Raw genomic sequence first — 15,498 nt, forward strand, 5'->3', positions numbered from 1 at the left:
CATTTTGGAGGGAGGCCATGTTACAGGATATGAAGTAAGAACAAGCTAGGACATCTTTATTTCATGTGGAAATTCAACCAGTCATCAATAGAAGCTAAGCAGCCTTCAAGAATTCACTGCCTGATGTTAACACCAATATTCTGTTGTACGTCGCTTGCTGACTTTACATCGAAAGAAAAATTAACTATTGCTTTGCTGGTATTCAGGAAGTCTTTGTACTTGTAATTTGTAATAAACAGTGGTAGCGACCTTTAGAACCTTAACCCTTTAACAGTCTCACGCGAGGCTTTTAATTTGCTTTGTTAGATCAATTGCTTCTCTCAATTGGTTCGACCTCATTGGCCCCTCATAGTCAGGCTATTACAAGACATTGTAGGTTCGTTTACCCACGACAAGATGTGACAACAAGGAAGTAAGGATTATAGAAGTAAGTACTTTGACTCAGGTGAGTCTACTTTTGGTTCGTTTACCTGACAACGTTAGCAATCTCAGGAAGAAGTTTGAGAACTTAGTGTTTAGTCGACGACATGTAGAAACATGGACTTGGTCAATGTCAGTTTTGGGTAATCGACCACGCTCAGGAAATCTTGTGAGGTCACCATGTCATTCTGACGTAAGAGGGACAGTCAGGTCAAAAGGAATTGAGACAGCATGATCTTTGTCTTTGAATCTCAACCACGACGCGAGACACATCGGAGTCTCCCTGCCTTTGGGACCGGCACTCAATGTCATGGTCGTTTGTCGGACAAGTTTTCGTCATAGACTTCATCAAGACAACCCAACCTGCAAGTCACTAGAACTTAGAGGACAGCGCCTAAAGATCACCTACGAGTAAAAAAGAGGAGAATGGAACGACTTCGAATTAGGGTGAGACTGTTCAAAATTAGTTCGTTATTCCTTTGCTCTACCATCTATTCCTTAACGCCCTTATTGCTAACAATTCTCAATGAAAATGCATTGCATCTCTGGTGCTTGGGGTCCCGGGTTCGATCCCAGCCCCCGCCAAGTGAACTTTGTTGTGGACAAACACCGTGTTCGTGGGTTTTCTCGGGGTTCTCCCGTTTGCTCCCACTTTCTTCATTCCACCATTTCATTCATTACTTATCATCACAGTCTCCTTTAGCCTAACCGGCATAACCGTGGGACGTAAAACTCAGAGTTCATTTCATTTTTGAAAATGCATTGGTCATTTTCAAATTATTTTAACACTAAATGCATATTCATTACCCTGTCTAATTTTGCTCATGGTTCTAGTCACCTAAGACTAGTGGTGGAGACGCCCCCATTTAGCATGTGCTTTACTGCTATAAATTTGGTATTGTTATCCTGCACCTCTTAGGTGCCTCTCGTTTCTATCCCGACAGTTAAGTTGTATCGAAACATAAGAAAGAACCAAACTTACCATCCTTAATACTAACAATAAAACACTTCATACAAAATACAAAAGTTACTACCTTATGACCATCTTCAGTACATCACAGTATTACAATAAAACACTTCATACAAAATAGAAAATTAACTAACATATATGTATCTTCAATACTAAGAACACACTATCACAATAAAACACTTCATACAAAATACAGCAATAATGCAATATCATTTAGTTCAAAAGATCCAGAATATAGGTTCAAAACACGTCGTATGCATATAATACTTAAAAATCTGCAATTTTTTTTTTTTCAGTCCTTTAAAAGAAGTCTTATTTTGGTGTACACCATTTTCTCTGGCCTCTACCAGCAGTCTATTCCAGTAGTCCTTCTCCTGCAGAAAAAAATAATAAATTGTATTATTTAGTGCATTATAGTCGGGGATGTTATGAGAAATTAAAATTCTGTTCAATTATTTCACCAACTGACTAAATATCTGAACAAACGCAAAACCAGCATATTAAATACAGTGAACCCAAGGTTTACAGTGGGATTTGAACATGGGTCGCTCAGTTGTCAGTCATATACGTTACCCCCATGCGAAAGAATGTTATTTTGTAGAACACATCTTCTGTATGGTGTATGATGTTGCTACACTAATTTTACTGAGGCCTATTTCCAAACATAATTCCCAGATATTTAATAAAATATAATGGTTTCATCATCTTTATCTCTAGCATCACCTCTCATTGAGCACGGGCGCGAGTTTTAAAACACACTATATATACCGGGTATATCGAAAGTCCGAGGAAAGGGTCAACCCCGTTAAGAATACGAGAAAATCGCAATTAGTTGGAAATTAATGGTTTCCAATCCAAAATGGTGGATTTTTCCCATCGCACGAGCCGTTTCGACTCCACACTGGTAAAGTGTCCTAGGTTAAATGGAAAACCAACGTTGCCAATTCAGCAGGCTGATCTCTTGGGCCCTTACTACCATACCAACAATGCAATATTGACAGAAACTGGGCTGAGGTGTGTATATTCCTCTCACATAACAATATGCAAGTTCCATTATAATTTTTCCGTGTTCTTACATTCTATTCAACTAGATTGCAGAACTAGACAATTTGCCTTTTTTTTTTTTTTTTTTCATCTAACACATGACGCCTTATCAGTATGGAGTCATATTGACTGGTATGATTGGAAAAAACTTCATATTAGACTGAAAACTACCTAATTCTAATAACATTCATCTTTATTTATTCGGATCTCTGCTCGTATCAGAGTTGGCCTGTGACACTGGACTTCTGACACACTCGGTACAGTGGAACCTTTCTTAAGAGACGTCTCCATAATATGGACAGATTTTACTGTCCTGACAAAAATATCGGACGAAACTACATTTAATCATCATGGACAAACGAACCTATGAAACGCGTTATGGGACTGTCAACAATCCCCATTGACAGGGACGGATTAAGGGAGGCTGTACCCCCGGGCCCCTAGGCAGACGGTAGAATCCATTCTGATCAAAATCTCAGCTGACTGTCTAAAATGAATCATACAAGATATAATCATCATCATAAGATAAAATTTACCAAAAATATGAAACATTGTCCTATAACTTTCCTGTTGTCCTTTCCCATAAATGTATTAGGCGAAGTGAGCAGAGGCCACATTTTTTTTCTAACCCCGGGACCGCAGATGGGTTAGTTAATCCAGCCCTACCCATTGGTCCCCGTCAAGTGAGATGACAACATCCATGGAGTATAAATATGTATAGTAGGGAAACTTATTGAAAGTACAATAAACATAGTACAAATTACAAATGTATAGAGGTATGCATACACAAATGTAGATAAAATATAACTAAATAGAATTAAAACTAGAATTAAATAGAACTAGAAAGCCAATGGGTACAATTTTGAATGTAACTTATGAATGTACGAGGCGCATCCAGAAAGTAAATTTCCCACGCGTCCTGTAGCTAGGAAACTGTTGCGCGAAGCGACTACGTGTACGTGAGAGAGTAAGGTCCTAGCAAGGCGCATGCGCCAGCCGAACTTTCCTAGTGCTCTCAGTAGCGTCGTGGCAGTTGTTGAAGATGGACATTCCTATTCCAGCTCCCGCCGCGTGTGAAGTGCGAGCAGTGATAAAGTTTTTGAATGCACAGACATAGCACCAATCGAAATCCATCGTTAGCTCTGCCAGGTCCATTTGCCTAATGGCATGAGCAAGCAGTTCCTGCATATTTTCCGCTCCTTATTGCATACCACTGTCACGGAATGCCTGTTGATCAAGAAGTTTTGTGTTGAAGCAACTGATCCTAGAACACAGAGCAAGGCGCACAGGGTCAGCATTGACACTTTTGCAACGATACAGCTGACGATAGATTTCAAAAACTTTATCACTGCTCGCACTTCACACGCGGCGGGAGCTGGAATAGGAACATCCATTTTCAACCATTGCCACGACACTATTGAGAGAATTAGGGAAGTTCTGCTGGCGCAACTGCCATGTTAGGACCTTAATCTCTCACGTACACGCAGTCGCTTCGCGCAATATACGGTTTCCTAGCTATGGGACGCGTGGGAAGCTTACTTTCTGGATGCGCCTCGTATGTCTGTTGAAACTATTAGAACAGTTTTGGTCCATGATCCTTGTTCCATACTCGAAGTGTTGAATGGGACATTAGAACTTCTTTGTTTCGATGATATTCCTTGGTGTACTTAGACTAGACGGGTGTAATCAATATCATTGACATTCTCATCATTTGACTTTCCGAGGTATTGTTCCATTTTAGTTTAAAAAAAATACTTTTTTCTTTACAAAATAAAATTCTTCTCCATTTCTATGTACACTCATGTTCAAAATTATTGTCGCATGTATATAAATATGTTGTTCTAGAAATATAATTTGATAACCAATTCGCCCTGTATTTCTTATAATGTTAGTATGTGCATAATCGGTAAAGACATGTATGTGGCAAATTTCATGTCAAAAGAGCAGTAAATAAGAACAATAAAACGAAAATAAAATTTTCTTGCCTATTTAGCAACATTTTATTTTACTCATTGTAATTTTCGTATTTATAATTCTTTTCCTATGAAATTTACCACAAATATACATTTCTCGATTATACACACAGTATCAGTATTAAAAGTACCCTGGAAAATCATTATCAAATTATATTCTTACAAGAAGACAGTTATAGATATGCGGCAATAATTGTGGACATGACTGTACTATGGGTATCATCCCTTCTATACACTTGGCGTTTGTGGCAACAGCTGATTGATTCCCTTACAGACCCATTCCTGATGTACGTTTTCCATAAAGAAGAGGTTTGTTCAAAAAGTATCTATCCTTTGGTTGGCAAAAATGGTTGGCAAAAAATACAGTTATTGATTTGTAAACCCGAAACACTAATTCCCTTCAAAGTAGTGTCCTTGGTACATTTCTCCCAGCACTTTCGCTTTTGTTGGAAACACTTCTGGAACGCAGTTTTTGGAATGATGAGCAACCGGGCCGTCGGATTCCGCATGATGTCTTCTCTAGACTCAAATCGTGTCGTACCCATAAACCCATGTTTCATCTCCTGTGATGACGGTGTTCAGAAAGTTGTCGTCACTGTTTGCATTGTCCAGCATGTTCTGCGCGATGTCCAGACGCCATTGCCCCTGATCCATCGTTAGCAACTTCGGTACAAATTTCGCGGACACTCTCCTTATGCTCAATTCTCGTTCAAAATTGAATACCAATCCGATCCTTACATCATTCGCAATTTCTCGGACTGAATACGACGGTCCTGCAAGACCACAGTCTGCAGTTGCTCAATGACATTATAATTCTAGCTTGTTGAAGGCCTACCAGAACGTGGTTCACTGTGCACTGACGTGGGACCCATTTTCGAAGCTGTTGAACCACTTCTTTATGAGCGGGGTGCTCATAGCATCGTCCCCGAAGGCCTGTTGAAGCTTTCGAATGGTTTCCGCTTAGGTATCGCCAAGCTTTTGGCAAAATTTGATGCAATGTCTCTGCTCAAGCTTTTGTCTCGAAAACTCAAACCCGACGACCGTTCACTATACGCCTTCACTCATTGGTCGAATGCCACCTACTGACACTTCTGCAGGCGAAAAAAAATAAAGTTCGATAATTTTTGAACAAATCTCGTATATGGGGGAATCAGGTTTTGGTATGATCTGACTTTATGTATCATCGAAAAGTTTTTGAACAGTAAAAGTGTGAAAGGTACGATCACGACAAAAGCACCTAAATTTAGTCCGTTCTTAATTATTTAATCATCATTGAGCTGTTTACGATAAATTACGAGCATCTTAAATTGCAAATAATCAGAATACATTATCTTACCTTCAGCATAAAAACAGCATTCCTATTCACCGTCGATTTCGATTCGAGTCTGGTTGAGATTCATAGAACATAAAATCCTATAGGAAAAAAAAAAAGAAATCGCACATTATGATTAAATTTGTGCAAAAAATCAAACCTGCGCAATGTTTACGTGCACACATACCGTATTTTAGAGACAACAGAAGTACGAAGAAAGCATTTTCAAGTCTATTTCTTACGACAAAAGATGGCTATAGCAGTGAGTATCAGGTGTGATCACGTTCGGGTACCAGTCTCCACTTTTCTGTTGAACCGCAGATAAAGCAGATGAACAACATTATTTGTACAGCTATCCAAAGTCTTTAAACATTTTATAGAATTAACCTACAGATGTCATTGGTGTAAGAGCCAGAGACTCTCCTTTTCTGCTGAATCCGAAAACATTAAGCTGAACAACGTTCAGAAATCACAGTCAGATGAACTCTACATAACTACTAACAGTTTTAACCCTTAAAAAGAAAAATCTTTTTACATACACCAAAGGAAACACGGATGAATTTTCACAAATGACTCATAAATGTTACATTATTACTAGGGCTCGAAAGTTGAAGAATTAAAACTTGCCCAAAAAGAACCCATAAAAAGACCTAAAAATATGTATTTTTTTTAAAAAAAAAAGAGTTGTTGCTATAGGCGCGGTCAATCAATTCAATTAATTTTCTCTTCGGAAGTCCGATATTAAACAACTAATAATGAAATTTATGTAGAACAGAAAAATGAAAATTATTTTAGTTTATTTACTGAATTAACAAATCGAAGTTCAAATTGGCGACAACTAGAAGAGTCACGTCACGTCTCTTCCTTTCTTTCCTAATATTCGCTTCACATTTTTGTTATATTGTTTATGTTGTCCAAGTTAAATCATACATTTTGAACAGTTTCGGAGGACAGCTAGAAGCCGGACACTTTTGGAGAAAACCAGGATATTACACTGGCCCGTAACACCCTGAAATTATAACTAAGCTGTGTATCAGGAGGACATTGTTACGACTCTTATCTGACTCACCATTGTTGCAGATCTAGTCTTATCAGTCCAGTCTTTGAAGAATGTCTTATCTTTTGAATTTTCTTTAGTAAAGAAAATATGTTTAAGAGGTGGTGGTGATTCGAATTACTGGACAGTAAATCTATTGTCGAAAGATGAAGTGCAAGAACGTTAAGACTTATAAGAGCTTTAAAAGACGAATAAACCAAAAAACGTCGAAAAAGGCCAAAACAAAAAGGATAAATAAAATCCACCATTTTCTGGCCTACAATGACTCAAAATGAACATATATTATGTTAAGCCTCGCCTTAGGGCACTCGTCAAAACTACGATTTTTCCTCAACTTCCAGGCCCCAATTATTACTGTATATTTTGAAGTATTTGCTTGAGAATTTATGAAGTAATTAAGAATATATTTTCACTGAATAGAATCAAGAAAAATGGTGAAAAATTAAATATAGAAATCTAAAAGATTTTTGTATAATACTTATATTTCTGAGGCATTATATTTTACAGATGTATAAAAGTTGAAGAAAAAAAGAGTTTGTAGAAAAATGCTAATGCTTATCAACAGAAAACTTCATTTACTGTTCACCTTTAAGCTGATGAGGAAACTTCTACAGGTCTTGATTAAGGAGTATATTTTTTGCAAATAACATCCCAATGTTCTCCACAAAAAACTCAATGGAAAAACTCTCAGGGTAGGAAACAGGTGAAAATTCACCCAAGAATTACGTATACAGCGTAAACAGAAAGTAGTATAAACAGGTTTGCACCACAATTATAAAGCTACTAACAAAGGGAGAAACATACCATATGGAAGAAAGGTCAATGCAGTGTTGCCAGTCTGCAGCAAAAGAAATAACTTTCATCTGGGTGAATCTTCACCCATGTTTCCTTTAGGTGTTAAATATTTTAAAGAATTAATATACAGATGGCGTTAGTGTGAAATTAGAGCAGTGACGATAACCGACGAAAGCTGTGAACTGAAATTTTCATTTATTCTGGAAATCTTACTTTATAAAAGCATGTTTACAAAATCTCAAATTATCAGTCCCCCCCCCCCTATACAGAATAGTACTACAGAAGAACCGTTAATTTGAAACCTATGCTTCAAGTGTATGAAATACTATAATACTGCACTTTACTTTCTAAATAGCTTTGTTTACCTGGATTATATGCCTAATCTCCATGGCGCTAGAACTGACTGATATCCCAATTTCGATATCGAAAGTTGATACCTATAAAATATATCAGACTTGATCGATATAAATTTAAAAATAAAAAATGTGGAAAATATCAAATACAGAAGGTCGTTCAGTAATACCTGAAGGAATTGGCAACCCTGCTATCATCTATGTAGTTGAGCCAGAACCATCGTTATTAGTATGGTGTCACAGTAGTGCAGGTGCCGGCTTACTGTTAATGCTACTGAAATAGCACTGAAAGTGAGTCGTTATTGAGAAGGAAGCGCACATCATAGATCTTTTTCAGACACATTTATTAATCCATCGAATTAAAATGAAGTCTGATCTTTATTAAATATAGTAGGGGTCTTTGATGGCTCCGATTTTGCTTGCGTTTTAGCCGAGAGAAAGTCGATATGTTATAGGCTAATTTGACCAATTTTTGAAACCGTCAGAATTTTTAAGAACTGCACCAACTTCACTAGAGAATTAAAATACTGCATTATTTCATATTTTAATAATTCCTCTGGTCTACGAGTATCCACAATGAATACTTAGCACTATTCTACAAAACCGCATTAATATACAATGTGATGTCTTAGATTCAGAAAAGGAAAGAGTCTTCGGGCTCCCCTAAGCCATAACAGGCTCGCTGGCCTTGCAGATCTTTACGTTACGCCTCTCCCTACACTGATACTAAATATTTATTAACCTCTTGCCATATTTTGACGCGCTGGACGCGTTGCTTTTCACTTTTCACTTCCGTATTTTGACGCGTGTCACGCGTTTCGATGTTTGAGCGGCTGTATCCCACTTGCTGTCAATAGAAGGCAGAAGTTTACAGGTTTCCTGTGCTTTGTGAACATGCGCCAGAAGAGGCATAGATGTTTACAGCATTGCAAAAAAAAAAAAAAATCCGAAAAAAGTCATATGTGAAGGGGTTAACTGTTCGAAAATTATAATTATTTTTTTTTATTATTATTATTACTTACGATTAAGAAACATGCTCCAAGCATGACTGCTTTCATTTTCACATCCAAATCCATTGGAAAAGTAATTCCAAAGTTATCAGCATCCGTAAACGCCTCCTTTGCAAATCCGGACCACTGTTTAGAAATTTTTCCTACCTGCGTCTGACCATCATTCGACATTACCTGAAACATAGCAAAAGAATATTAGTTTCTAGTACAATACAAAGTTAATATGTACTTAGAAGACGTAAAAACCAGTACCATCGTCACGTGTACACCACATGAAGGAATTAATAATCAATTATGGTGTAATGGCGACATCAGCACTGAGGTTTGTCCCCGTCACAATAAGGCAAATGGGTCGACGAATCCCGTACATCGAATATCCAAAATAGAAGAAACGTAGCCGAGCAAGAATAGCATGACGAATATCAAAGACCACCAACGAATTCGGGATGATGTGGTCCACGAGAAAGATTAGAAGAATCAGCAGCCGCAAGTAAGTTTTGTCGAAGTAACTTAATTAGGTCATCAACAGAGAGGTGAGGAACATCGCCAAAGGAAGAAGTGAGCCCAATCCGCACGACGAAAATCGTAAATAGATTGGCGAGGGTTAGGCACAGCAAGTAGACTATGAATGCTTGCAGGTTCACTACAACACAAGACGGGATAAACAATCCAGGTGAGAAGAATACCTAATCGGGGATACAAATGGATAGATCTATGTGCGAGAAAATGCCCGAGACAGTGGTAAAATGCGTAGGAAAAGTGAAAGAAGATCAAACATATCAAAGAAGGCTGTAATTAGTTTTTCGATTCCGAGCCTATACAAGCGATGATAAGCATTAAGTTCAACAAGAACTACAGGTCGTGGTAACTGGCAATAATGATGTTCCAGGCACTGTAAAGTGATCATGACTATTAATATAAATACTGCAAAAAAGGTAATTGGCTATTGGAGAAAAACTCGAACGGCAACAACTTGCAAATTGTAAGGTGTAATAAAAAAAAAAAAAAAAATACGGTGAATAAATTCTTTTAGCAGCTACTGCTGACGCCACAACCATTTGATGTAATTTGTCTGATAGCCTGATCCGTTGAGACAGACAGTGTCAAGTTGGAACACGTTCTGACTTATCAGCAGTGTTGCCAGATCTACTGATTTTGCAGGAGATCTCCTGCTTTTTCTACGTTCTACTGATCTACTGCGAAAGAAAACGAAAAGTGAACAATCTCCTGCTTTTTCCTTACTTCGAGAAGTTGAGGATTATTAATATTGAATTTTCAATGTTTCCTCACATAAAAAGATAAAATTTCTCTGTTATAATACACAAAGCTCTGTAGAGCGTATAGTTATAGAGCTTTACTATATATAATATGAATGCAAAGAATACAACTGTACGTCATCCTCTATAAGATGAGTCTATATTCTGACTTTCTGTAAGATTTACAAGTAAGTGTTGCTTAGATTGTGACTTGGGTTGGAAGAGTGGCTTAGATCATTTCTCCACGATCGTGAGCAAGAAATCGTCTTACGCCACGATCACGTGTGACTGTACCATATAGCTACGTTATCGCTACGTGCATAAAAAGACATTTTCCCCACTCCACTTTGCTCTTTCACTACGTTTTACTTCACATACGTGTGTATCAAATAATATTAATATAATTCGGGACTTTACTTTTTATTTACTCAACGTAGTTCATCGGAAATGAATTCTGGACTGCTTGTTTTGACTACTGCCTGCTTACTAATGGCAAATTTTATTGCCTCCCCTGGATTTACATTCAAACGCCACCACTGTATGTGTCTACTGCTTTCTCCTGTTTATATATATATATATATATATATATATATATATATATATATATATATATATATATATATATATATATATATATATATATATATATATCTTCGAATCTCCTGCTTTTCCAACTGATTGATCTGTCAACACTGCTTATCAGTCAGCGTCTGGCGTCCCAAGAGTACAGGTAGATTACACTTCCTTGGTTAACCTTTTATTAAAAGTTGAAGTAGTAAAATTTTACAATTTCCGGTTTCAATACTCATCATCATCATCATCATCATCAGTGAAAAAAAGGTAAATATTTTGTATGTATCCAGAACCGTAAGAATGATCATTTCTGACTTCATTCCTCTTTTACAAGCAGAACATGTATACATTAGCTACTAATTCTGGTTTCAATATTAATCTCCTTACAGTGAAACCAGCGTGATGGTTTCTTGATATAGATTCAGTGTGCGAGGAGCAGGTTCTACCTTTGATCTTATTCACTCACTGCAACCAAAAATATTATAAATTTATTCTTCCACTTTCCGCATTGAATTTGCATCGTTCGGAAGGCTACCGTAGTTTCACACTTTACACTGAAAAAAAAAAATCACTTGTTAATAACTAGTTTTATTACCAGGTTTACGAAACTCCTTACCTTGAAATCTACATCTTGTCCTAAGCTGCAGGTAAGAAATGGACCTTCGATTCTAAGTACTACATCGCCTGATGCATTCTTTACTGTAAACTGTGGCTGACAAATACTCCATTCTTCCTCTATTTTCCCTATAAGATTGCCTGGTGGTGCAGATACTTCCATTACCTGTCAAAAACAGAAATAAAATTCCACGGATAAATGAAACGAAATAACAGAAAATATTACAAACGATATCCGAATAAGATTCCAAGATTTATTTTAAAAAAAAAATGCTAAGTTGAACAGAGCTTATATTTTAATTTTAGCATAAATTAATTCAACTGAATAGGAAACACAAGTCATAAATATCTTCATATGTAATCCACAATTAATTGATACTCACGTATTTAATTTTGCTCACCCGCAGTTGGGGCATACTGAAATAAGACCTACTGTTCAACCACTACTCAAGCTTGTATCCAGGACTTCATGTCCTCACGGATAACTAAATCTTACGCGACACCTACAGAAAGATGATTCCTGGTTTGAGATCTTTTAAAGAACTTAACTCTGCTCAACACATGCTCGAAGTGAAGTACATGAGCTGAGTTCATATTTAAACTTATCAATAGTTTCTTCCAGACCTGTTTTTTTTTTTTTTGGGGGGGGGGGGCACTGTCTCCCCCCGGAACTGTGAGAGTGCCGACCCGAAGGAGGTCAAAAAATACGTCTATAATATAATAATAAATAGAATATTGTCAGCAGTGCCCCCCCCGGAACATTGTTTCTGAAAGAAACACTGCTTATGAATACTACCAGTATATATTCAAAGGTTGTTCCAAAAGAATTGAGAAAATTCATATTGGCGTTTGCCAACATTGAGTTTAACCTTTACATATTTGGCAATGTAAAGACCAGTTATAATATTAGCAATAACAAGAGAGGGTAGACGTTTATAGCCCGAGTGCTGGACATTAGGTAAAGTTAAATGTTGAATAGTAACCATACAAGTGTTTGTCACGTTTGAGAGTGGTTTCAGAAAGAAATGGATATGATGGAAGTGCAGAGTGTGTCATTAAGCTTTATTGCCGACTGAAGAAATCTATAGAAGAAACTTACAGTTTTCTGCAAAAATATCTACATAGATAATTCTCTCTTATCCTGATTTCTCCTAATGAACTTGGACAACCCTGCGGGAAAGTCATGACTGACTTTTTTCAACATAAATTGTTGCCAACTTTAATACCGTATTTCTAAATACGGACGTTAGCATCAAGTATTAATCAAACTCTTTAATATTACACTAAAATCGACTCTGCATAGGACCTAACATGTTAAGTACAGATGCTATACATTTAGACAGTTGAAACACAGGTACATCATAACGATAGCACTAAAATAGTGACGTCGCTTATAAATATTAATTGCGCTTGTACGTAGTATAGATTTTCACAATTCTTAAAAGGAAATTTTAATCGTGATCCTATACAAAAGATCTGATTTCTACGCTGTAGGAGATGGTTTATGTAACAATTTACCTCAAACTGCAAGTTCGGTATTTGATAGAATCTGGCAGTTTATTATAAAGAAAAAATTAAATTAAATCTAAGTTTTACGTCCCACGGTTATGCCGGTTAGGCTAAAGGAGACTGATGATGAGAAATGAATGAAATGGTAGAATGAAAGTGGGAAACGGGAGAATCCCGGGAAAATCCATGAGCATGGTGTTTGTCCACCACAAAGTTCACACGGCGCGAGCTGGAATCGAACTAGGGACCAAAAGCGCCGGAGGTGAACGCTCTACCACTGAGACATCGCGCCCCCAGTTTATTATACAGAAGCAAAGTCAATGTCAATGGTACCGCGCATGCGCAATCTATTGCCTTGAGATTGTCACTAATCTCGTTGGTCATGCAGTAAAGCAGTGCGGTCGATGTCGCCTAAACTGAACACATTTTCTGTTCTGGGAGGGGCTTACTATAACACTTTCTAACACTAAGTTCACATCGTAAAAGTGCTAAGTGCGTTATTTTCATTAGGTCGTGCCACTCTGAATCATATTATATGGAAATATGTGGCACAAAGTCGTGGGCCCACCACACCGACACGAGCAGCTAAAACCCGGTCTCCCGTGAAGAGGACTTCGCCGCTATTGCCTATAGTTCAGCATATGGCGATCTCCGATCCTGTCCCATGCACACAGCGTGCAAATGGCCAGCAAATACCACACAACACAGACGACAATTAACCGCGTCATTCACACGAATCTATGTCTCACGATCGTTTGCAAGAGCAGTGTGCACGCCCTGAAGCCAGGGGTAAAAGTGAATCTGAAAAGGTAGGGGAACGCATGACGTTACTCCGTCCCCCTACCTATCTTTGCCCATTGTAATTTTATTAGAAAGTCGGGGGACGCCACGTATAATTTCTGGAAGCAGAGGGACGGCGTCCCCTCTCGTTCCCCCTCACTTTTACCCTTGCCTGAAACCGTGCCACGTGGTTGACAAAGTACCGTATCCTTTTGGAAGTCTCTTCAAGTAAGCCCCGTTCACGAGGTAACTATTTACAGTTACTCTGTTCCTAATAGTACTGCTCACGAGACTATAGTGATCGCAAGAAGTCGTGAAGCTTGATGTAGATCTACTAATTTCAGCAACCAATAGAACGCGATGGTGTATGCCGATCGTCAACACCCATCCATACAACTTTGCAACTGTCGTCCTTAGCGTTATACGGAGAATATCTGCCGGGGATACAGTGTTGTTGGATTGCTGTTAAGTTTCGTTTTCTGTTATTGTTTTCTTATATTTTTACTACTACTATTGTTAGTATTCGTTTAATTCGAATAATTGTTGGAGTTCGTATTATAGTCTTTTTTAAAAAAATAATGCTGAGAAGACAATGCGAATCAGTTCAGAAAAAGCAGACTACATTGTGCACATCCGCAGACTCAGGCTACTACAGACTACATAGTGCACACATCTGCAGTTTCACGTTTTCTCAACTGTGCGTTTGGAACGCAGCTCCTCGAATCGTACATTTTTTTTTTTCGATGCATCACACGTAAGGTAAAGCAGTTCTATGACTGTAGATATCAGACGTTACGGTTCGTCGCAATCATCATAGATTTGAGGTTGCCTCGTGAGTTTCATGTCAGTGGTAGAGCGTTCACCTCTGGTGCATGGGATCCCTGGTTGGATCCCAGCTCGCGCCAAATGAACTTTATGGTGGACAAACACCGTGAGCGTGGGCTTCCTCGTGGTTCTCCCGTTTCCTCCCACTTTCTTCATTCCACCATTTCGTTCATTTCTCATCATCACCGTCTCCTTTAGCCTGGCCGGCATAATCGTGGGACGTAAACCTCAAAGATTTCATTTCATTTACATTTGCAACTAGGCTAGTCGTCGCCCGAGGCAAGAACTCACTTTAGCGCCCCCTCCCCTGACCGAGCAAACCCAAACGCTCCCCGACTACAGCTGATATTGGCATCACACAATAATTTTCCTATTCCATTTTCTCTTCAAGTGGTAAAACTTGATTTCAAAATTGCAGTACAAAATTTAATTTTCAGTACAAGATAAAACACGAAACTAATTAATTTGATTACCAAATAATCTGAGAATAGCATGCTTGATATATTCTTATAGTTTTGTCATAACTGGAAAGCACAATGTTTTTTGGAATTATATCGGGATGTGCATATGTGTAGAATGAATCAACAATCTGTTGCTTTAGAATATAATATTTAATTATGATAAACAGTTAAGCTGTTATCTCGAGTATTATATTGGGACATTTTGCAAATCTCTTAAATCGATGTAAGTTAAATGAAAACACAAAAAGCTGGAACTAAAATTTAACTTTGCGGGTTCTTTTGGCTGCAAAGGTTTTTACAATGTCCTCAGAAAATGGCTTTTAAGCTAACTTATCCTCTATGGAAACGATCCTAAGGTTGGAGAGTTGTCGTTGTCCTGTTAAGTTTGAGGTACCTTCTGTGATCTTAAGTCTGCTAAAACTCCTTTCCTTGCTTTATAATGAAAACAAATATTTGCCCAGTTTTACACCCCGGCCCCTTTGTTACGTCACTCAGGGGTGCCCACAAGGGGGGGCTATGACGCAAACTGCGTCATTGAAATATTT

At 38.0% G+C, this 15,498-nt stretch overlaps 1 protein-coding gene across 5 annotated transcripts in view; it reads right to left on the bottom strand.

The window, feature by feature from the left end:
* Positions 1 to 1,432: 1,432 nt before the first annotated feature.
* LOC145684351 (phospholipid scramblase 1-like) overlaps positions 1,433 to 15,498 on the bottom strand; it is a 65,453-nt gene continuing 51,387 nt past the window's right edge. For all 5 annotated transcript variants that reach the window (XM_081756569.1, XM_081756570.1, XM_081756568.1 and 2 more), the window contains 4 exons: positions 11,380 to 11,544; positions 8,947 to 9,108; positions 5,744 to 5,820; positions 1,433 to 1,764 (listed from right to left, as the gene is read on the bottom strand). In XM_081756569.1, the coding sequence (XP_081612695.1) occupies positions 5,770 to 5,820; positions 8,947 to 9,108; positions 11,380 to 11,544 (378 nt within the window). In that variant the 3' untranslated portion in view covers positions 1,433 to 1,764; positions 5,744 to 5,769. The remainder of the gene's footprint in view (positions 1,765 to 5,743; positions 5,821 to 8,946; positions 9,109 to 11,379; positions 11,545 to 15,498) is intronic.

Source organism: Thermobia domestica, chromosome 4, assembly GCF_964235325.1.
Source record: "Thermobia domestica chromosome 4, izTheDome1.hap1.1, whole genome shotgun sequence".
Classification (NCBI taxonomy): Eukaryota; Metazoa; Arthropoda; class Insecta; order Zygentoma; family Lepismatidae; genus Thermobia; species Thermobia domestica.